At 40.3% G+C, this 21,801-nt stretch overlaps 3 protein-coding genes and 1 long non-coding RNA gene across 11 annotated transcripts in view; 1 reads left to right on the top strand and 3 right to left on the bottom strand.

The window, feature by feature from the left end:
* The first annotated feature begins 25 nt into the window (after positions 1-25).
* Positions 26-3,787, top strand: spring1 (SREBF pathway regulator in golgi 1). The gene is made up of 6 exons (XM_004072065.5): positions 26-309; positions 461-647; positions 2,331-2,487; positions 2,566-2,717; positions 2,878-2,991; positions 3,366-3,787. The coding sequence occupies exons 2-6, from the start codon at positions 549-551 to the stop codon at positions 3,447-3,449; spliced, it is 606 nt and encodes a 201-aa protein (XP_004072113.1). The 5' UTR covers positions 26-309; positions 461-548; the 3' UTR covers positions 3,450-3,787.
* Positions 3,788-4,595: 808 nt separating this feature from the next.
* Positions 4,596-7,444, bottom strand: LOC101164315 (uncharacterized). 8 transcript variants are annotated; one of them, XM_078953296.1, is made up of 5 exons: positions 7,304-7,440; positions 6,582-6,848; positions 6,348-6,512; positions 5,641-6,094; positions 4,596-4,771 (listed from the first exon to the last, which is right to left on the bottom strand). In XM_078953296.1, exons 3-5 carry the CDS (start codon positions 6,375-6,377, stop codon positions 4,728-4,730), a joined length of 528 nt encoding a protein of 175 aa, XP_078809422.1. In that variant the 5' UTR covers positions 6,378-6,512; positions 6,582-6,848; positions 7,304-7,440; the 3' UTR covers positions 4,596-4,727. The 8 variants fall into 8 exon arrangements, with proteins under 8 accessions (XP_078809422.1, XP_078809419.1, XP_078809420.1 ...); XM_078953293.1 differs by having other exon boundaries at positions 6,710-6,848; XM_078953294.1 differs by lacking the exon at positions 7,304-7,440 and adding an exon at positions 7,049-7,184 and having other exon boundaries at positions 6,710-6,848.
* Positions 7,445-9,864: 2,420 nt separating this feature from the next.
* Positions 9,865-10,380, bottom strand: LOC144994627 (uncharacterized). Its single transcript, XR_013658216.1, has 2 exons — positions 10,333-10,380; positions 9,865-9,921 (listed from the first exon to the last, which is right to left on the bottom strand). It is a non-coding gene; the product is annotated as an uncharacterized LOC144994627 (long non-coding RNA).
* Positions 10,381-13,183: 2,803 nt separating this feature from the next.
* Positions 13,184-21,801, bottom strand: part of castor1 (cytosolic arginine sensor for mTORC1 subunit 1) — a 33,446-nt gene continuing 24,828 nt past the window's right edge. Inside the window, exon 9 of the mRNA XM_004072112.5 lies at positions 13,184-14,379. Coding sequence (XP_004072160.1) covers positions 14,308-14,379 — 72 coding nt within the window. The 3' untranslated portion in view covers positions 13,184-14,307. The remainder of the gene's footprint in view (positions 14,380-21,801) is intronic.

Here is a 21,801-nt window from a genome sequence, read left to right as displayed (position 1 = left end):
ATGGAATCCACCAATCAGAGTCCTCCCTCTTGGCTAACTACTTCCGTGTCTCAGTGTCAGTGTTGTTGATGCTGGAAGCGCGGCTCCGCTGGAACTAACGTCCCCTTTGCTTCTTCCTAGAAATTATCAGAGATCCGTTTTTGCTGGAGATGAAATAGCACCGTTTTCAGCTTAATTTTAATAGCACATTGGATCGGTTTGGTCCCGAAAAGCTAATGCTAACACAAGGCTAGCTAAACTGTCAACAAAACGTGCACGTGACTACAGCAGCTGGAGAAGGTTCAATCGTTCCTCGAAAGCGCAGCATGGGTTAGTTCGTTTCTATTTTTGGTTGCAGTCGCTTCTGTTTGTAAAAGACTTTGGACCAGAACAACAGATATTGGAAATTAGCTTCTCATGCTAGCTGCCTCCAGCTCGAGACTTGTTTTTTTTTCTCCATTTTTTTTTTTTTTTTTTGTAGTTACAGTTAGGGGGAAACTGGAGACTGTCCGCTCAGGAGGTTTGGTGTTTCTGGAGGTTTGAGGCTCCTTGTTCGTGAAAGCGATGCCATGATGATGGTGTTACGGAGGTTACTGAGGAAGCGCTGGGTGCTGGGGGTCGTCTTTGGGCTTTCTCTCATCTACTTCCTCACCAGCACGCTCAAACAGGTACACCAGCACACCTGAGCACGGCTTTCTTCTTCTCATCAGTATTAAAAGAAAAAGCCTCATTTGTTCTTCCACCCCAGCTATTGGTTAAAGAATAATTCAAGCCAATAATCCATTTTTATTACAATAAACTCCTTTAGTTTCTGTCCGTTTTTCACGGTTTAAACACAAATTCCAGCGTTTAGGAATCATAGTAAAAGGATGTACAAGTCAGAAACATGAAAAATGATTTTCACTAAAATCAAACCAATCAAAATTCTGTGAGACAAACTTTTTATTTTTTATAAAAAAAAAAAATAATGCAGAAAAGGCAAACTAGTTTTAGGCAAACTAGAATTGCCGTAAAAGTGGTTTGTTGTAAGAATGTTTATGTTTTCAAAGCAATAAAGTAAAAACCTGTTCTTAGCAAAGAGGAAATCTGAAGTACATAAACAGCCAATTCTCTGTTTTTCTGTGTTGGATTGCAAATACAATTTAGTGAAGGCGATAAATCAGCTGATCAGGGTCATGCTTTAGTAGTTTTGTCTCTAAAAAGGTTCAAAATCCACGTAAGGATTAGTCATTTAAAAAACACCCAGAAACAAAATAAATAAAATGCTGTTCAGCTGTTTTCCATACAGACGACTGGAGTAAATATGACAGGAAACAAACAATCAAGGAAGCCCTTTGCATTTCATTACACGTTTGTGGCTGATTGTACATTGAAACGATGTGTGGGCAGTTGTGCTGAAATCCTTTATCGTCAAGCCAACGTGTGGACAGCAAACGTCAGATGACCAAGTCTCACAGAGGAGGTCAAAGCAGGAACACACGCCGCCGTGACCAAATACCCGTTTAATAAATAGGTTCTCTTAAGTAGTAGAAGATTCAGCTTTAGCGCCTGGAAGCAGAATAACCAAGTTCTAGTGAAAAGCTGATGGGAAATGGCTGTAAATGTACGTATACTCCAATTCAATTTTATTTGTATAGCCAACATTCACAACAACAGTCGTCTCGATCGGTAATTGGTATCGGTAATTGATAAAGTAAAACATAGAATCAAAAGGATCATAAATACATATAATTCAATAGGAAAATACTGAATAGAACTAACAAACTGACTAAGCTAAACTGGCATCCCTGCCCTTAGACCCGGTAAGGAAAAACTCCTAAAAAAAAAAAAAAAGGATTCCGGAAAAAAAGAAGAAACCATCAGCAGGTAAAGGCTGGTGGTCTTCAGTTCAGTCATCTATGAAGTGAAATTGATGTCTCAGCTGCATTGAGGCTCTTTTAAAAAAGCTTTCTTTGTGTTACAAATGTTAATTATTTAAGCAACAAAACAAAAAAACATGAATGGACTGTTTTCCCTACATCTTCACCTTTTTTGAAAGAGATTAAGAAAACAAGACAAATACATGTTTAGTTACTTTTATTTTATTCATAAAACTGAATAAATAACTACAAATATGTATTTTTTTCCTCAGATTTAAAGACAAAATTTGGCTCTAGATGTTGTATGAGAAATAAATTACTCCTTAAACGTAAACATGATTAATTTTCTCGATAAATACATCTAAAACAAAAAAAATCCTAAATTGAGAAAAAAGGCGGATTCTCTTCAGCATTCAGCAGGGAATCCACCTCAGTTGCTCTAGTGTTTTTTTTAATATGTCCCCTTTGACCGTATTTCCTTGATTTCCTTAGGAGGAGCGGACGATACGGGATCGCACACTCCTGCAGGTTCGAGACCCGGATCACCGTATTCCCTGGAAAGTCCGGTTCAATCTGGGCAACAGCAGCCGGCAGATGACCCAGTGCAGAAACTCCATCCAGGGCAAGTCTCTGCTGACAGACGAGCTGGGTGAGTGGAGAGAGAGTCGGCGCTTCGCGGGCGACCAGCGCCACCCTTTTGTCCTCATCCCTGTGAACGTCCCAACAGGTTACGTGTGCGAGAGGAAGGACCTGCTGGTTAACGGCTGCTGCAACGTCAACGCGCCCAACAGCAGGCAGCACATCTGTAAGAGCTGCCTGGCCAACGGCTGCTGCAGCATCTATGAGTACTGCGTGTCCTGCTGCCTGCAGCCAGATAAGGTCAGCTGTCGCTTCACCCAAGCAGCACATTCTAACATCGCAACGCAACAATTCTAAGGACTGATTTTGCTTCTCGTACACAGCAGTGGTCGCTAGGAAAATCTGATTCCTTTCTGCGTTTCCTATGTGGTAATTTTCTTATCTGTGCGCCCTGGTGTAGCAACTTCTCCTCGAGCGCTTCCTGAATCGTGCAGCCGAAGGTTTCCAGAACCTCTTCACTGCCGTGGAGGATCATTTCGAGTTGTGCCTGGCCAAGTGTAGGACGTCTTCCCAAGTACGTCCTCATAGACACCAGGAAAATCTCCTTTAAACCTCCTACAATCATAAAGTAAAACACAAAACAGAGAGCTTTATTGTTTCACTTAAGTCAACTTTTTTCAAATTAGGATCAGCTAAAAGTGAATAAAAACCTAAAAAACAAAACAAACTCAAAAGTACATTTTATAAACTTAAAAGATGCATGTGATTCATGTCATTCATCATATTTTGGATTTGTTTTTTGTCAATTTAGCAGAAAAACTGTCAGATTTCAGATAAAAAAACTCCACAGAATCAAATTAACATTCATCATATTTTCTACTAACTCTTCTGACTTGGTTTCCATTTGTTCTTGGATGTTAAATTTTAAATCCCCTTTTTTCCCCCCAGAGCGTCCAGCACGAAAACACGTACCGAAACCCGCAGGCGAAGTTCTGCTACGGCGAGAGTCCTCCAGAGCTACTTCCTGTTTGACGCCGGCCCGGAGCAGCAGCTGCAAATGAAGCTCTTTCCTGGACAAATGTGCATCCATGTGAACGTAAACCCCAAAAGAGGAGAGACACTTTTGTGATTGATGACATTTTTTTATGTTTTACACTTCATAAGTGCATAGAACGCTTCGTAAATTCATCTGTGATGATCATCAAGTCTAAAGAACCGGCAGCTCACCAATCAGGATTTGCTTCACATTTAAGGTCACATCATGGGCTTGTGTGTGTTTCTTTTCCTTTCCGGACAGCGTGTCATCATTTTTTGTGTATGTGTTCCATGCGTATGAAATGACTATTTAATAAAAGCAGCTGTGAAACAAGTGCAGATTGTATTTCGTAGGGTTTATCCAAAGTATTTCGGAATAAAAAAAGCAAGCACCCGCTTTAAAAATGTCACACGCAGCCGACTGGTCAGAGCTGCATGTGACATGTTTAAAATAACACTTTTGTTTCCAAATGGCGGCCTGTTTTATCTCCATAGCAACTTTCATTTTTTTGGTTGACGAACTTGTTTTTTTTCAGAATCTGCAAGAGTAGATTTCTGGATTTCCTTAGCAATGGAGGTTTTTTTTTTTTTGGTTCATGCCCACATTTATAATACATTTATATCTTGTGTTGTATTGTTTTGTTAAACTTGTAAAAACATAGCAGTAGCAGGGGAACGCCACTATTGTGGGCTCGCCACGATAAACGCGTTCAAAATCTACAAACTTAAATTCCAACAGGCGAAGGATTGAAGGTTCTAAAAGTTTTTTTTTTGGGGGGGGGAAAGTCAAGAGTATGGCCTCTTCCTGAGGTCGAAGGTCAAAGCAACTTCAAAGCAACCAGGTGGCGTGCGCGAAATTTCAGAAAGATTGCTTGAACAAAAGTTTGTTTTTTCCCCCCATATTGGGGGCAACTGTGGTTTAGACGTGGAGCGGTCGACCTCTGATTGGAAGATCGCAGGCCCAATTGTCGGCGCCGGCGTTCGGCAGCAGAGCTGCTGTGTGTGAGAATAGGACCCTAAAGCTCTTCCAGCCTTCTAAGAAAGTAGTTTATGTTGTGGAAAAATGCAAAAAAAAAAAAAAAAACATTCAATTTGATGTGATCATCCAATAATAGTCTTAAAACTTCATTTGGATACCCTTGACGTGTGCGTATTTTGCCCCGTAAGAGATTTTGGCTTTTTATTTATTTATTTTTTTTTTAAACCGTTCCACTCACTGATTTTTCTTTTTCTTCTGGGAGGATGTGTGTCGCTCTCCAGGCCAGAAATTCCTTTTCACCGGAATCTAGGCGGGTACAAGATTTGCTGCGTTTTTGAGTCTGCGGAAGGGGCAAAAAATTTTCTCTAAGCCATAGAAATAAAGAATTGTGAAAACAATCTGGACCTTGCCGTCTGGGAATGCTGTGGGACTTCAATTCAATCGTGGTTTAAAAAAATAAAATGTTAGTATACATATTTGCAGATAAGCTAGATAAGTGATGTCAATGAAAGTTAAAAAAAAAATAGTTTAATCACAGGACACATTTAGAAATTTAAGACTTATTTAAAAAGGTGAAAAAAAATCTGTATTTGCCCAAACTTTAGCTCTGCCTTCTTGTTTTATTTCATAGGGTGTGGGTGGGGGGGGGACCTGTCAGTCACATCCATCTGGCAGCAAATTTCTTTAAAGGTTCAACCCTGCAGCCTGCTCATGGAGGGGAGGGAACCGGTGGTCGGAGCAAAAACAATTAATCACGGTGAAGGCTGGAAAAACAAACTCTTGTAATTAGAAAATGCATTAAGAGGCTCTTCTCATCTGCATCCTTTGGCAACTTGATTAATTACAGTCACATGGGAGGATGTGGTCATCAAGTTTAATACAACAGAGACATTTATGGTTTTGCTTTGCAGCAGAAGGTTTCATACGTTTACAACCTTTGATGACTGATGCAACAAACCAGAATGCTATAGGCGGTCTAGCATAAAACTAAAACCATGATATGGCATTTGGGGATGACACTCTCTGGATTCAATTTGAATGATATTGCATGTAAATATTTTCTATATTCTAATCCACTTTACAGTCAGTAAGTATTGCTATAAAAGTTCACAGGCAGTCTAATGCTAGAGTAAAAAAGATTCAAATCTGTAAAGCCCTCAAAGTTGGAACCGCCTCTGCAGGAGGAACGGATTCACAGCAGATATTTACCTCCCAGTTCGTATTTTTGAAGTACTGCCCTTGGTGCCTTCTGCTTGATCCTACTTGGTTGCTGAACCTTTAAAACTTGGATCAGAAACTTCTTGTACAACCAGCCGGTGTAATCTTTGGCCGACGTCAGCAGAGCGTGTCCCCACTGTTTCCTCTCAAACAGGTACTTGGGCATCCCTGGCAGGGACGGTTTTGGGGAGCATTCCCCTCCAAGAACGTGCTTCAGACACAACCCAAGCAGCTCCACCCTCCGCGTCGTTTCTTGGAGTCGTCTCTTTAACAGGTTCCCGTTTCGGTACAACATTTTCTGCTGCTCTGAGATTGCCTCCAGGCCCTGAGCGACGACGGAGAGGCTGCACTGGACCTTTGGCCCATCCAGGACGGTGCTCTGGTGGACCTTCAGCTCAGGAAAGCCAGGAGACCAGGTGCCAAAGTGCTTTCCATTGACATCTTCCTACATCAGGTGACAAAACATCATTTCACTCATTAAATTTGGTTCTTCCAAGGAAATAGTTGCATTAAATTTTAGTCTCATGCAATTTAGCTGCTAAAAAAAATATACAATTGACTTCATTGTGGGATTATTTTGGAAATGTCTGCAAAGAAAACCCCAAAAAATAAAAACAAAGTTCAAATAGATGGAAATTACATTTACAACAAAGCTTTGCAAATATCACAATAGTGATAAAAATAATTTTGATACTTACAAAACTGGTCAAACAGGATTCAAGCTCCATGTTTGTAACGAGAATCAGTTCTTTAGGTCTGCACGCTGGCCCAGAAGCCCGTTTCTTCAGCCCCGATCCTGCAGCCGAGCCTTGGGTCAGAACCACCACCAAGGCACAAACCAGACTGAAACGACCTGCAAACGTCTTTACATTAGGTGTCAAGAAACGTGCTTTTTGCTAGAAAAAAAAAAAAAAAAGGCTTTTGGACTGTACCTGTGATGGAGTGCATGATCAAAGTCAAAGCAGGCAGAGTCTTACTGTCACGTCAGTCAGGAAGGATCATTTTTCTGTACGTGCACCTCAGCGAGGAGGCGTGGAAGATGGAAGATAACTTGGCCTACCACCATTTCAGCTATATCCTCTGAAGATGATGATGATGATGATGATGATCGGGTCATCAGGTTAACACCTTGCAACACATCCATGTCACCACCGCAACAGGAAACTCTGAGAATAACTTCTGTAGGGGAGGTTTCCTTTCTAAAAAAAATAAAAAACATTTCTTGAGAATTACTCATAATAATACTTCACACATCCAAAAAGAAAGTTTGTAGAAAGATTTCTAGTAAACGGCAGATATCAATCTGGTAGTTCAAAAAAAAAAAGTGTTCTAGTAGTACTTCCTGTGCAAACAGAACCAAAGTACATCTCTTCATATCAGTCGGTTTTCCTTTTCCTACCATTTCTAATGAATTTGGCAGCAGATTCATTTGGGTTGAACAGGAAGTTAGATAAAAAAAAAAAAAACAACCTATAAATTAAAAAAGATTAAAAAAAATTTTGTTAGGTGAAGCCAATACAAAAAAAAATCATGGGAATAGAAACAACCACACTGGAGATGAGCAAAAGTTTGATGCTGAATAAGATGGATCAAATTTTTTATTTTTAAAAAAAGGCGGCGGCTTTGGTGGAGGAATGTCCTCACACAAACTCACCTCTGAAGAACAACACCTGCTCCAATAAGTACAGGACAACCAGAATTCTTTTAGGATTTTATTTAATAATAAAAAAAATCAACAGATACATTATTTACTTGCAATTAACAAGACCTGACAAACTAAATATATTTTATGTCCGTGGACTCAGAAACCAAGGATGATTTGGTGAAGCCACATTGACAGAAGGTGCAGCGGCAGCAGAAGTAATGATGCAAACCTGTTTTCACTCCTCACTGATTGCACAAATGATTTACATCCAAGAAAAAAAAAACACCAGAGAAAATCAAGACCTTCTTTTCTTTTTCTCCATTCATTCATATTTCTAAACCAGTTTTCGAAGGTTCCCAAGTCATGACTTGGTCTGGGGGCTGCTTGCTGGGATGCAAGGGTGCTAACCACTGCACCAACATGCATACCCCCCCCCCCCCCAAAAAAAAATAAAATAAAAAGGTTTTTTTTATTCATTTTTATTGCAAAATCTTCACTTTTTTTTTTTTAGAATAAATAACACAAAACCGTCATCTTAAAGTGATAAATATAAATAAATAATTTAACCATAAAAACGGTTATAAAAGTTCTGCATAGATAAAAAATAAATTGAATTAAACATGTTTTATTTAGCACTGAATGCTGGTTGGGATTGGGCACATTGTGATGAGCGCTAGCATCCATGAGCCTGTTTCACATGACCCCCCAGTACTTGTGTCACCTTTTCCACCCACTCCTTCAGTCTGAACGTCACCACCGTTCCATGTTTTCTCTTTTCAAACGTATCCCGTTTGGGGAATTCTGGGGGATCTGGTTGGATCAGATCCCCCATTTTTAAGCAATCGAAAACCGGCTTTATGGTCAGCAGCAGATGACGGAGTCTGTTTTTGACGGTGTTAGAAATCGTAGAGATGCATTCCGGTCTCCTGACGAGGCTCTCCTGATTTCTGATCACCTCTTCCATGTGAAAATAAAAAAGGTGGCCTTTGATGAAGATGTCCCGCAGCTTTTCGGAGAAATTCCTGCCAGTCACTGACGAAGAGGGCGTGTCCTCTGGATGTTTTGGCATCTGTTTTAAAATACTGCCACATTTTTGCTGCAAAGGGAAGAAAAAAATAAAGTTTAGTAAATTGGTCTTAGCTCTTAACACCCATTAAAGTCACAGATAAACCCTTCGTAGTCTCTGCACTCTGCGGCCCTTTTTTCAATCACATCAGTTGTTTATAGTGACACCGACCCCCCCATCATTATGGTTTTTTTTTAAAATGTAATATAAAGGGTTCAAAAAGGTTTTTAGTAATAAATCCAACCTGCTGTGTCCCAGTAGTCCCGGCTACTGCTGGGTCAAGGCGGGGTACACACAGATCAGGTCACTAGTCTGTCACCTATGAAGCACGTTTTTGGACTGTGGGAGGAGCCTGGAGAAAACCCACGCGTGCACGAGAGGAACTTGCAAACTTCACACAGAAAGGTCGCGGGGCCTTTTTGCTGGGAGGTGAAAAGCGCTAACCACTGCGCCACCATGTAGCTCCATACACATTTTTGAATTTATAGATTTTTCTCTCTACATGTTTGATATCTGTTACACAACATAAAGAAAAAATGACTTTAGTTTTTGTTTTTTTGCACACAAAAAACCCCATTAAACCTGAATTGAGTTTTTGTACAGTTTCAGCTTTATTGTGGATTTATTTTTTTAAAATATAAAATATTTGCTTAAAAAAAAGAAGCAGTCTTAAAGTTTCACTTCAAACATTTTTTAATCCATTTTCACAGTGGTGGGCTTTTAACTATGTTTATCCTGTTCTTAGGCAAAATTAAAAAACAAAATAAAATGGATCCAGATTCCAGCTCGAACGAGGAAAACAAAGACGGTCATGCATCAGAATGGAAAAGAGCGGGAGACTGCAGCCCGTTCAGTGTATTTACTACGTCAAAAATACAATCTTTTTCATACATGTTTTTTAGTTTGCTCCTAATTCCATCAAAGAAATACTCAGAAATGCTATTTTAAGCTCAATTTTCTTTTCATAACCTGAAAAATGCCACAAGAACATGTTAAAAACACCAAACCTGGATTTTTATCAGAGTGGGTCTTTGAAGATAATTTATTCAAGCAAACTATAAAGTAGTAAAAGACAACATTCAAAAAGGCCCTCAAACTAAGAAGGGCTAATGCAGTATCTTCATCAAAAAATGGCTGAAAGCCAGATTTTGGACCAGTTTAATAAAAAACTGAATAAAACCAAATTGCATTACACTTCAGGTATGATTTCCTGTGACAGCTGAGACTATAACTTGTGATCATGAAGACTTGAGAAGGAAAAAGACCCAATCCCTGCACAAACTGTGTCCTAAAAGTTTCCCCTTCTCCTCTAATTTACGGAGAGTCACTTTTCTCCCATCACCCCCCCCCCCCAATATGGAGGATGACGCCTCCTAACTGCACTGCACAAGCAAGAAGTTTGTTTCTGAGAGACTGTGAGGGATACTTACGGAGGTATTCAGTAGTATCAGTACATCGTGGTGCAGCAGTTCTGCTAAGCGCATCATTCGATCAAAATCGGTCCGAACTGCCGCAGGAACCACAGCACTCAACTGAAGCCCCAGCAGGGTCAGGAAAAATGCTTAAATAAAAAAAACGAAAAGAAAAGGATGAAGAACAGATTGATAACATTTATTTGGGGACGTTCAAAAAATTCACAGTAAATCTGGACTCCTGGATGTCGCTAAGTACATCTGGGTTTGTTTCTTTCCAAGAGAAAATGAAAATCTCTTCAAAATTGACTCTGAAGATATCAAAATGCACAAGAAATGTATTCAATTAATAGATAGAATTAAAATAACGACATACGAGATTAAAAAAACTGCTTCAAAGCATTTAAAAAAACAACAACACACAACATAAAGACAAATCTAACAATGTTTCAGTAAAAGCCAAAACACGATAAAAGTTCTGTAAGAAGATGCGTTTCTTGAAGTAAAATGTCCTTTCTGCTAAGAATTTGCAAAAAAGTAAAGTTTTAAGGACTACTTACCAGGAAACATTTCAAGTCGACGTTCTCAACAAGTGACTAGACTGAATCAAGGTATTTCCAAAGACGGAGGCCTATTTAAAGGTCCCCGGTCATCCACAAACCCGCCTACTTTTGAAACTTTTGCACAAAATGAAGAAAAAGATTCCATGATGACACTTCTATTTTTAGATTATTCATCTGAGCAAGTGCTTATCTAATACGCAAATAGCTTTCACACCTCGATAAGACTGTTAGATGACAAAAAAAGTTTATGCCTTCCAAATAATTAAACACCTTTCAGTTTTTTTGTTAAGGTAATTTGGAAAATAGTTCTTTTTTCGATGACAAGAAACCACTTCTCGTTGACAATTTTGGGACAGTACCGTAAAAAAGGAACAAATTTCTTAAATGCTGTATGTTTCTGACAAAACCATTAAGATGTCAAAGAGAAAATGCTAATATTACTGCATTATATTGCTTTTATGTGGTGAATGCCGCATACTTGTATAACACTTTCCTATCTTCTTCGAAGGTGCAAAGCGCTTTATAGAAACATTCAAACTGATGGCAGCTGCGCTGCCGAATACTGTCGCCAACCTTCCACCAGGGGAAATGTGGGCTTCAGTGGACACTGTGGCACATGGGCGGGCGAGGCGGGAATCCAACCTGCGATCTTCCTATCAGGGGTCAACCGCCCTCCCACTGCCCCGCGGTCAACCGCTTTATGCATCTTTAACAGTTAATCCGATTTTCATGATGTTTGAGCTCACAAAGGATTTCACGTCACAAGTCGGTCAGTGGTATTCACTCCTTTTTTTTGGTCTTTTCTTTTGACAGTCACTGTTAAATAACATAAATATAAGCCAGTCCCCTGGGTGCTGGCTTCCTGGGCCCGGCAGGCCCTTTCTCCACGCAGAGAGAGGGATCCCTGAGTTCTCTGGCCAGACCAAGAGCCGGGGATTACATCTGAGCCTGGGGGTGTCCGTGCCCCTGTGGTGAAGGTTCTGGTCCTTGCCCTCCAGCGCCGGCCTTCTCCAACATTCCAGCTGTGGGGTAGACTTGTCGGGCCATGTTTACAACACTCATGGAGACCCCCACCTCTCTGGGGTGTCTTCCTCCTGGGCAGGGGTGGCTGGCCCTGCCTTGCTCTCTCCTGGGCCAACCGTGGGCTGGGTGGGAGCGTGGGGCGGGTCTCCCTTGGAGGGGGGGGGCGCCTGGCTCGTGCCTGGGGTTGGAGGATGCTCGGAACTCCTGTGTGCTGGTGGGGTGCTCGTCTGGAGCTGGGCCCTCCTGGCGTGGCGGGGGCTGCTCTCCTGTTTGGGCTGGAGCTTTCACTCTCTGTCCCCCCCATGCCTCCCTGCTCTCTGGCTTTGGGGGCCCCTGCTGGCCCTGGCCTGGGTGGCGGATGAGATTGCGGCAGTTGTTCTCCATCTGCTACTGTGCGGGTGTTGGGGGGGGGGTTCTTGGCTGCTGCTGCGGCGGGAGTCTTTGGTGTGGGGGTGACTGGGTTCCTTCCCTCCTTTTTACATTCCATCATCCACCTTAGAGGAACATAAACACTCACTCGAGCGCAGGCGTTAGCTCACATTTGCAATAGTTTGCGTGACTAAATGTCTCACATGTGTTGGTCTGAATGCACAAGTATGCGTGTGTGAACATTAGTTCTATTGTGTACACCTTGACATGTTTGTATGTCAACATTTATGGAGCCAACAGGTATGTTTATAACATTTAAGTGTGTGTGTGGACAGGCCCCGCCCCTTCTAGTTTTGTATTACATCTGAACCCGACTAATGATTATAACCATCTGTTGCTCTATGTAACTTCATGGTCCCCCCCCTTCTATAATCACCCTCCTGTCCCACCTTCTCTCTTCTTCCTTCCTTTCCTTTTGCATCGGGTCCAACACAAAAATGTTACAGATATGATTAAGATGAATAAAGTCTGGTCTAGATTACAAAAAGGGTTTAATGAGACATACCTCTGGCATGTCAGGTGATTCATAACCCATGTTGTAACAGTGATATATATATATATTAGGTTTAAAACCCCCACCTATTCATATAATCCCACATTTATATCTCTGGTGTTCCTCAAAGAACTATTAAGCCCCCCCCCCCCATTATTCACTCAGACAACTGTGTTTTATATTGTTTCCACTTTAGTTTTTCTTTAAATGAGTAACTATTACGCATCAAAACTATGCAAACACAATTAGCTCTTTATTTCCCACATCAGTTCTGTCTCATTAAAGTGATGAATGACTATTAAATCAGGAAGAATAAAGTGACATCAGCATCTGTAGTAAGTATTCGTAGAAGAGTGGGTCTGTGCAACAATTTACTTATAACCCCCACTTCCCTAAAATGGCAGCCAAAAAAAAAAGAAAACAACTAATCCCTTATTACACAACTTTGTTACACACAAAACTGAGCTTATATTGTCAAAAAACACTGATTTGAGAGTAGACTTTTTCTTAAGAGACACACAAATTTGGCTTTATAACGACTTTTTGTATGTTAAAAATGTCTTCTGTGAGAGGATACAAAGAAAACTTCCACAGGAAAAGTTCTAACTGCAGAAAATAAAGTGCATCCACTGCTGCATAAGCAAATATCCTTTCAAGAACTGGTAAAACAAAAGATAAAAAAGAAAAGCTGCCTTAAAGCCACTTCCTAAATATCTTATTAAATCCAGGAAACCATGCTGTGACAAAATGATGAAATATTCCAAGTAAATGCTGAAAGACAAAACCAGCCTTGCTCAGTGGCACGCTTGAATTTATTTATAGCTGAACTGATTTTAGTGGGTCAGAAAATCCCCTGGAGGAAAAGTGTTTTTTCAGATGAAAGATGACAAAGATCCTGATGAGTTTCCTTCAAAAATGTTTTGTTGTTTATTGAATAAAGCAGCACAGAGAATAGTAATGTTTACAGAAAACTTTGAGTTGTATAAAATGTAGCCGTCTTAAAGAAATCCAAGTTCAATTTCTGTGCAAATAACAACAACAAAAACTAAGACATAGTGTTAATAACTGTTAAAAAAAGTCTGACCTCTGAAATCATGTTTTATATGCACATTCAGAACCAAAAACGTCTGTAGTATGAAAACCATTGTCCCATAAGTGTCTCTGGCTTACAAAATACAAGACCTGCTGCGACTGTTTAACAATATACTGAATCTGGAAGATCATACAATTTCTCTAAAAGAAAGTAACTTTTGCTGCCATTTTCCTTTGACCTCAACATAACTGAACAATATTTCTAATAAAAAGTAAAGTCACTCGAACTTTTTCTGCTCATTATTTCTCAGGAAGTTACCAAAACATAAGGAATACCTAAAAAAAAAACCATTGGTGTTAGTTATTCAGGAGTTGAAATTGAAATGCAGCACAAAACCAAAACACTGGAACAGTACATATGATCCGAGATCGCCTTGAATGAGGAAGTATTTCTTGTAATTCTAACTTCCTCATTTTATTTTCTGAAATAAACAAAATAAGCTGCATCAAAGCTGTTCACAAACTCTTCCCTCGAGTGTCGGCCTTATTTTAGTCCAAAAAAGAACCAGATCACATGTCTCCGAAATGCTGAACGGCTCGCCCTGTCACATTTTACAAGTACGAACTTTTCACGTTTTAATTATAGGATAACCACATGAAGAGGTCATGTGAGATGTCACAAAGTTTGTGCAGGAACAGTCCACCCATCATGTCGCTATTCCTACTCTGGGACCAACTATTCACCGTCATGCGTGTGTGCAGCTTTGATGCCCCCATCCTAGAATAACTCAGACAAGGTGCCTCATACACACAACCTGTAAGGGGTTCATGTTAAGAAAAAGCGCTTCTGGTGTTCATGGCAAACGTGTGATTATCGCAGTGCAACTTTTGTGCACAGAGTCAGCCTCCCTCAATGCAAACCTGCCACCCCCTCGGCCTGGGGGAGGAAAGGGAAGACACGGCGATCGATAGCAGCTCCGCGCCTGCTTCGGAAGTCAGCTGGTGGCTGCTTCTTTCCTGTGATGCTGAAGCATGCCCATCACACTCACTATGTCTTCCTCAGGAACCTGAAGGCGAAGAAAGAAATCCCCACGGTGAGATTTTTGAACCAGGATAGAAATGTTGACTCACTTAGATTCAAAAAATGAGTTTAAAACTAAAAAGGTAACACATATACCAGTTTACCTGGAAATTTTAGTTCTCCACATTTAGTCCTACTTTTTACCTCAATTGATTAAGTAGCATATCATCAGCATAATCACGACCATTGATCCAAGTATATAACAAAAAACACATTTGTTAACTGTAATATGTGATAAATTAAGTGCATTGGTGCCCTCAATCCTCAAATCAAATAAGTTTTATTTCAAATCAAAACAACAATTACATAAAATAAAACAAGTCAATACAAGACTTTAAAAATTTAATTTGAAAGGGGATTGGAAGAAGCTTATAGGAATCCAATCCTCCACTCAACACCACTCATAACCGACAACAACAAAATTAAACATTAAAACGTTAACACACGACATACACAAGACAAGACAAACACGCCCAAACACTCCGACCACACCCACGTAAAAGAGAAGGAAAAAAAGGAAGAAAGAAACAGAACGCCTCAGCTGAAAAAGAAACAAAAATAAACCAAAACATACCAACAACACGAGTAAGCATATACTGTATAAACACGTTCTTTTGTCTTTTCCTTCTCCCTTTTCCTTCATCATCCCCCCCTTTCCTTCCTTTTTTTTTCCTTTTCTTTTTTCTTCCCCTTTCTCTTTCTTCCTCCTTTATGTATTTTTTTTTCTTCTTTTCCCTTTCCCATAGTTTATGGAGATTCAATAGAAAAAAATAAATACATAAATTAAAGAATGTGTATATATATATATATATATATATATATATATATATATACACAATATAAAATAAAATAAATAAAAAAAACGCTCACCAACTTATAGATGTAAAACATACATGTAAACAGATATACCATAGCCCCACTGTATTCCTAAGCCTGTTCATCATATTGTTACATTACATCGTGGACTTATTCAATATGTATCTTTTAAAGAAACATTCAAACTGGACAAGACTTTTACAAGTTTTCTTATCATCCAACAGATCGTTCCATAGTGTAACACCCTGCACTGAGATACACATGGATTTTAGGGTGGTCTTACTTTAGGTTGATAAAATTTGTTGGTTCCTCTCAAGTTGTATTTATTTACCGCATCTCTGCTTTGAAACAAAGTTTGAATATTAGATGGCAAAGAATTTATTGATACTTTATACATGATTTGAGCAGTTTTAAAATCAACCAAATCCTGTAATTTTAAATTAAATGTTTTAAGAAAAAGTGAATAGGTGTGTTGATTATATTTAACTTTGTGAACTAATCCGATTGCTCACTTTTGGAGTATAATTAGAGGATGCAGATTTGTTTTGTAACAATTTCCCCACACTTTAATACATTCATTCATGGGTTGCCGGAGCCTATCCCGGCCACTTGGGCGAAGGCAAGGGATGCCCTGGACTGGTCGCCAGTCTGTCGCAGGGTGGAGTATCCTCAATCACACATCCATTCACTCTCACACTCACGGACAATTTAGAGTTGCCAATCAACCTATGTAGCATGTTTTTGGACGGTGGGAGGAAGCCGGAGATCCCGGAGAAAACCCATGCATGCACAGGGAGAACATGCAAACTCCACACAGAAAGGTCCCCCATTGATGTTGTGTTTTTCATGTCCCCCAGCCGGGACTTGAACCGGGGGCCCTCTTGCTGTGAGGCAAGAGCGCTAACCACTGCGCCACCGTGCAGCCCACACACACTTCAATACAGTAATTCAAATATGCCATTATGAAGGAGTGATGCAAAATAAGTAAGGCGTATTGATTAAGCATCGAGCTAAATCTTTTAATCCCTCCTACACATTTAGCCACTTTTGAACGCAAATACTGTATGTGAGGTTTCCAACAAAGTTTATCATTGATAACTACACCCAAAAACACATGTTTTTGCACTTTCTCAGTAGCTGTATCATTGATAACAATTTGCACTGGCACTTCCCTTCTCTGTCTCCTAAATAATATGAAGTTAGTCTTTTTTAGATACAATGATAACTTATTCCTATTAAACCAATATTTTAACTTGTAAATTTCTTTAGTTATGTCTCTTAGAAGTTTCTCTAAATTCTCCCCTGAACAAAGAATGTTAGTATCATCTGCAAAAAGTATGAATTTCATAATTTGTGATTATTTACATATATCATTAATATAAAGTAAAAACAGAGTTGGTCCAAGATTTGAACCTTGAGGTACACCACATATGATTTTCCTATTTTTTGATTTATATTTACCAATTTGTACAAACTGTTGTCTATCTTCCAGATAGCTCTTTAACCAGTTTTGTGTCACTCTTCTGATTCCATACTTTACCAATTTATACAGTAAAATATGATGGTCAATCGTATCGAAGGCTTTCTCTAGATCTATACAAATTCCAATTGATGAATTTATTTTTTTCAATACAATTTTTCCCACTTTAATATAATATGTGCACACAGCATTCGCTACAAACTCACTTTATTTTTCCTGCAGACTCGTTTATAAAACATCCACCTTCTTTACTGACTCTCAAAGTCATCCTGCGTAATATAGCCCAAACATACCAAACTCCCACAACTGTGTTTCTCCCAAGAAAAAACAAACTGCATCCACTGCTGCCTGATATACGTACTCTTTGGAAACAAGAAACAACTGTCTTTAACAGGTTAAAATGAAACCAAACCCTGTAATGTGCTGAAGAATGTCCAGCAGGGAAAATGTATTATAGAAAAATATGGGGCATTTGGAGTTTAGCTTTTATACCACATTTAAAAAAAAAAGGAAAATATTTATTTGAATTCAAAAAGATGAAATTGAACAAAAATCTCAGGAAATTTTAATGCTGTTTTAATATTCAGAGTAATCCAGATGAATCATTTTACTTCTTAAAACTGACAGTTTTATTTTGACATGCAGCACTTTGGGAATGTTGTGGTCAGCATTCCTAGGTCAATGCAGAACTCCCCGGAAACACAAAGGGTTGCAGCATGTTTCAGACTAATTACAAACATGTGAGCCAGCAAAAAGTGACCTCCCAAAAGTCACATGACGGAAGTGATTCAGGGCTTGGGGAAGTCCTAATTTACAGAACTCACAATAGGTTAGGGATGTTGTTAAAAATACATTCTGAGGGAATGTCATGACCCTAGTTTTTTTTTTGTATATTGAGTTTGTTTTGTTTTGTTTTGTCTACGTTTTGTTTCACGTGACTTTGTGGCTGCACTGGATTGGAGGAAGAGAGACTGGTGCTGGCTTTGGATTGGAGGGAGGAAGATTGGTGGCTGCACGTGATTGGACATTGGGACTTTAAATACATGGTATACCTAGGTTTTTAACATTTGGGACAGTAAACCCTTCTATTATTTGTACATTGTCATTGGTCTTGGCACCTTTATGAAATTGTTTGATGATTTGAGGGCTTACTTTTTGGCATTAGGGTTAATTTCCTTCTTATTTATGTAATGGCCTGCACCCCTAGACATAAGGTGCATGAGGGAATAAAAGGAAATCTTTCCAAGTTCATCATTCAAAAAGCCATGAACACTCGACGTCACCTGGCCATAACGCCTTCAGGTTGGTAGTAGGCAGTCAGATGTTTCAGGTGAACTTGGAGAGTCTCAAAGTGTCACCAGGAGGTTTGCATCAAGACACAGAACTACTGGCAGATTTTGAGACAGAGCCAGGGGTGGAGCCCCGCCAGTGACAGACCGCAACCATGACCAGAACTCCAGGACCTCCAACCTCAGACATGGTATAGCAAACGTCTCACAACAGAAGGCCTGTTTACCAGATGTGAGGGTACTAGGATTTCCAAACAAACCATTCACAACCGACTCCACCACTTTGACCTGAGACAACCGTTGCAGGTGACTCCACCGACACCAAGACATCGCCATCAATGTTTGCATTGGACACGAGACCATGTGACCTGGACAATGCAGCAATGGTCACTGATGGACGTCAGGTCACCTTGCAAAGACATTATGGTTGGTTAGTGATGCGGGAGAAGGCGAGGTGAGCGATGCGCCAAGGTCAACATGGTCAAAATAGGAGAAGCACAAATAGCAATATCCCAGATGTATTATGAACAGTGTATTTATGTCACTGCAATACATCCGGTAAAATAGTTTCCACATAACTCACAGCTTCCTTAAGCTCTTATCTTGGGCAGCTGTGGTGCAGATGTAAGAGGATTGACCTCTGATCGCAATATCACTGGTTCGGTTCTCGCCTTATCCACCCAGTGGATCAAATCCAAATCAAATCAAAACTTCATTTATAAAGCACTTTTATATAAAAGTAAAACACAAAGTGCTTTACATTAAAACACAACAAAATAAAAAAAACAAGCATGACAATTAAAATAAACAAGCACAAAAATTAAAAAAAATGGGGCCCCCTCCCCATACCTAGGCCCCCACTCCTTTCACACCTCCCACCCCATAACTGATGGGGGAAAACAATGAGCAATAGGCTGAGCACGAAAACAAGATGTTGGAAATGCTGATAATTGGAACCTCCCTCTCTGTGAACAGCTGCATAGACAGCTAAATGCAGCATCACAGGCGGGGACCGCTCCACCACAGCTAAGTGGTGATGCAGGTTCCCATCTAGAGTGGCTGAACAGCAGCCGACCCAGAGGGAGAGGTTCCAGCTGAGGAAGCACCGGAAATAAAAATGAGAATAAAAATGAGAATGAAAAAGTTAACATATTGCAGGGCTCCAGACTAACTTTTTTCACTAGGAGCACAGTGGCCCCTAACTGAAAATTTTAGGGGCGCATACCGTAAATCAACATTCTAACCAAATCTACTAATTTCCACTGTATTACTAATAAGTGCTTTAATAATAGATGCAGAAATTACAATGTGCTGTTTCAAATTCAGTGTCACATTTTATTCTGCACTTTTGAAGATGCAACAAAACAAAAGCATCGCTGTCATGACAGTACAAATTTATCTTTGTGACACCAAATAGGTGCAGCCAAGATGCACAATAAGCGTGTTTGAGATCACCCAGGTGAACTCAACGCTGCGCAGATCACCTGGTGTGTGACATATATTTTTGTTTTTGCTCCAACATCAACTGTCAATCGAGAAAGGGGTGGGAGCAAGGGGCAAACCTACCCGGACACAGCTGGAAACTGAACTGACTGAAAGCTGCTCTACAGACTACAAAACAATGCATTATGGGACATGTGTCCTGATGGTTTTTGTAGTGGAGTGATTAATTAAAATAATTTAAAATACCAATTCATTAAAAAAAGGCTACATACATCACAAAACATTAAAATAATCATAAAATATATAATAACACAGATCATACTAAGGGGGAGAAGAATATTAAAACTAAATTGAATGTTAAGGACAATTCCTATTTCCTGTCCTCCTTCAGTCTTGCTGCAGATTCGCTTTCATCTCACAGCCCCCCCCCCCGCCTGGTCTCCCCAACGATCCAGGCGAGGTGCTGGTTCATCTCAAACACGTCTATCGTTGCATTTTCCCCACGTATTTTCAGTGAGTCTAAAACTAATGTTGTTTTTGCTCGAGCGTGTTTAATGTTAGAGCCCCGTTAGCTGTCACGCATGTAGGTGTGGGACATTTATTCTCCTCAGCTGACCCGACTCCAGCGGGAGCGGTGTGCTGCCGTAACAACCGCGCAGGACCGTTTTCTGCGCCGCCGTAACCGTAACCAAAACCTAAACCTTCCTCCGGTTCTGTGCGGCCCAAACAAAAGTTCAGCACGGGCTGCATGTATGTAGAAAATTACGAGCGAATAAATACGTTCTAAAGGAAAGTAAGGAACTTCTTAATGTGGTCCGGGGAGGGGGCTGTCAGGTTTCCTGCTTTCAAACCCTGTCATTGTCACGCCCCCAAGTTTCGTATACCCCACTGTGATTGGTTGGTCAGCTTCGCGCACGACAATGAAAAAGTGTCATTCATACAAACTGGCGGGGCTGCAGTAACATTAAACCTTCATATTAAGGCGGGGACCGCAATATATCATCTTGGGGGCCGCAAATAGCCTGCGGGCCACGAGTTTGAGACCCCTGCTGTACACTCTGGCACTGGTACACTAGCCGCAGGTGGGAAGAACGAATCAATAGTTCGCTTGCTCATAGCTCAGATGCAGATATCAGGTTTTGATATTTGTCTCTCCGTTTCCTTCCCACAGATGTTTACGCGCTCGATTATCTCTAGGCCCCTCCCCCTACACGCATTTTAGCCACTCACAGTGGCTTTCCCTATTCTTCTCACACGCAGTGGCCGCCTCGCACACAGGTATCACGCGAGAGTGTACGTGCTCGCGTTTCATGAATATGTGCGCGAGTGTGTGTGTCTGCCTGCGTCCGTGTGCGCTTGCGTCTCATTAATTATTTCATTGATCATCGACGTGCCCCTTCCACGTTTGATGTATAAAAAATACGAAGGGTGGGGGAAGCAAATTTACTGGTCGCGCATGTGCGACTGGATGTAAAATTCAGTCGCACACTCTCAAATTTTGGTCGCAAAATGCGACCAATTGCTCGCAGTCTGGAGCCCTGTATTGATAAAAACAATAAAACATTGAAATAAGGTAAATTAAAATAACGCGTTAAAAATCTAGTTCAAGTTCATAAAACAAGATAAAATGGATAAATAAATACATATAAATAACTAACTAAATAAATAAATAAAAGTAATAAAAAATCAGCTAAAAGCCAGGTTAAAAAGATGGGTCTTGAGCCTTTTCCTAAAATCATCAATGCTCTCTGCGGCTCTCAGGTCCTCTGGCAGACCGTTCCATAAACGGGGCCATAGTGTTGAAACGCAGCCTCTCTGTAGGTTTTGGTTTTTACAGTGGGAATGGTTAACAGACCAGTGCCAGATGATCTCAGGGTCCGCGAGGGTTCATACTTTACTAAAAGACCAGGGGCCTCATTTATAAACGTTGCGTACGCACAAAAGAAGCCGTACGCCACTCTCTACGCAATAGTTGAGATTTATAAAAAGCAAACTTGACAGGAAAATGTGCGGTCCTTCACGCAAGCTCTGACCCAGGCGTACGCACAAAAACGGGTGAAATGAGAAACGGCGACGCCGTCGGCACATGGAAGAAACACGTGAAAGTGAAAATGACAATACTGCCTCTCAGAAATAACATGAAGACTTCACAAAGCAAGTCTTACAATTAACAGCTACACAAACACGAACACGTTTGATCGTTCAGCAGTGAAACAAACAAAAAAAAAATCAAACGAAAATTACAACAGAAATTCAAATGAACACATAATTGCAAAAAGAAAAGTGAAATATTTTCTGCAATATTGGCATGTTGTGCAATTCATCCTCATAAATAATATATTTAACAGAACGAAATAATGTACACAACTGATATTCCCGT

This window comes from Oryzias latipes, chromosome 9, assembly GCF_053564925.1.
Source record: "Oryzias latipes strain Hd-rR chromosome 9, Olatipes_Hd-rR_3.1".
Lineage (NCBI taxonomy): Eukaryota > Metazoa > Chordata > Actinopteri > Beloniformes > Adrianichthyidae > Oryzias > Oryzias latipes.
The sequence above is the reverse complement of the archived record's forward strand: the minus strand, read 5'-3'. Positions and strand labels throughout refer to the sequence as shown.

Coding starts and splice junctions, on each gene's coding strand:
- LOC101164315 (XM_078953291.1), bottom strand. CDS start 6,886: ATGAGTAATTCTCAAGAAATGTTTTTTATTTTTTTTAGAAAGGAAACC. Junction 6,513..6,709: donor AGGATATAGCTGAAATGGTG/GTAGGCCAAGTT, acceptor CCTAATGTAAAG/ACGTTTGCAGGTCGTTTCAG. Junction 6,095..6,347: donor AATCCTGTTTGACCAGTTTT/GTAAGTATCAAA, acceptor CACCTGATGTAG/GAAGATGTCAATGGAAAGCA.
- spring1 (XM_004072065.5), top strand. CDS start 549: ATGATGATGGTGTTACGGAGGTTACTGAGGAAGCGCTGGGTGCTGGGG. Junction 648..2,330: donor TCACCAGCACGCTCAAACAG/GTACACCAGCAC, acceptor TGATTTCCTTAG/GAGGAGCGGACGATACGGGA. Junction 2,488..2,565: donor TCTGCTGACAGACGAGCTGG/GTGAGTGGAGAG, acceptor ACGTCCCAACAG/GTTACGTGTGCGAGAGGAAG.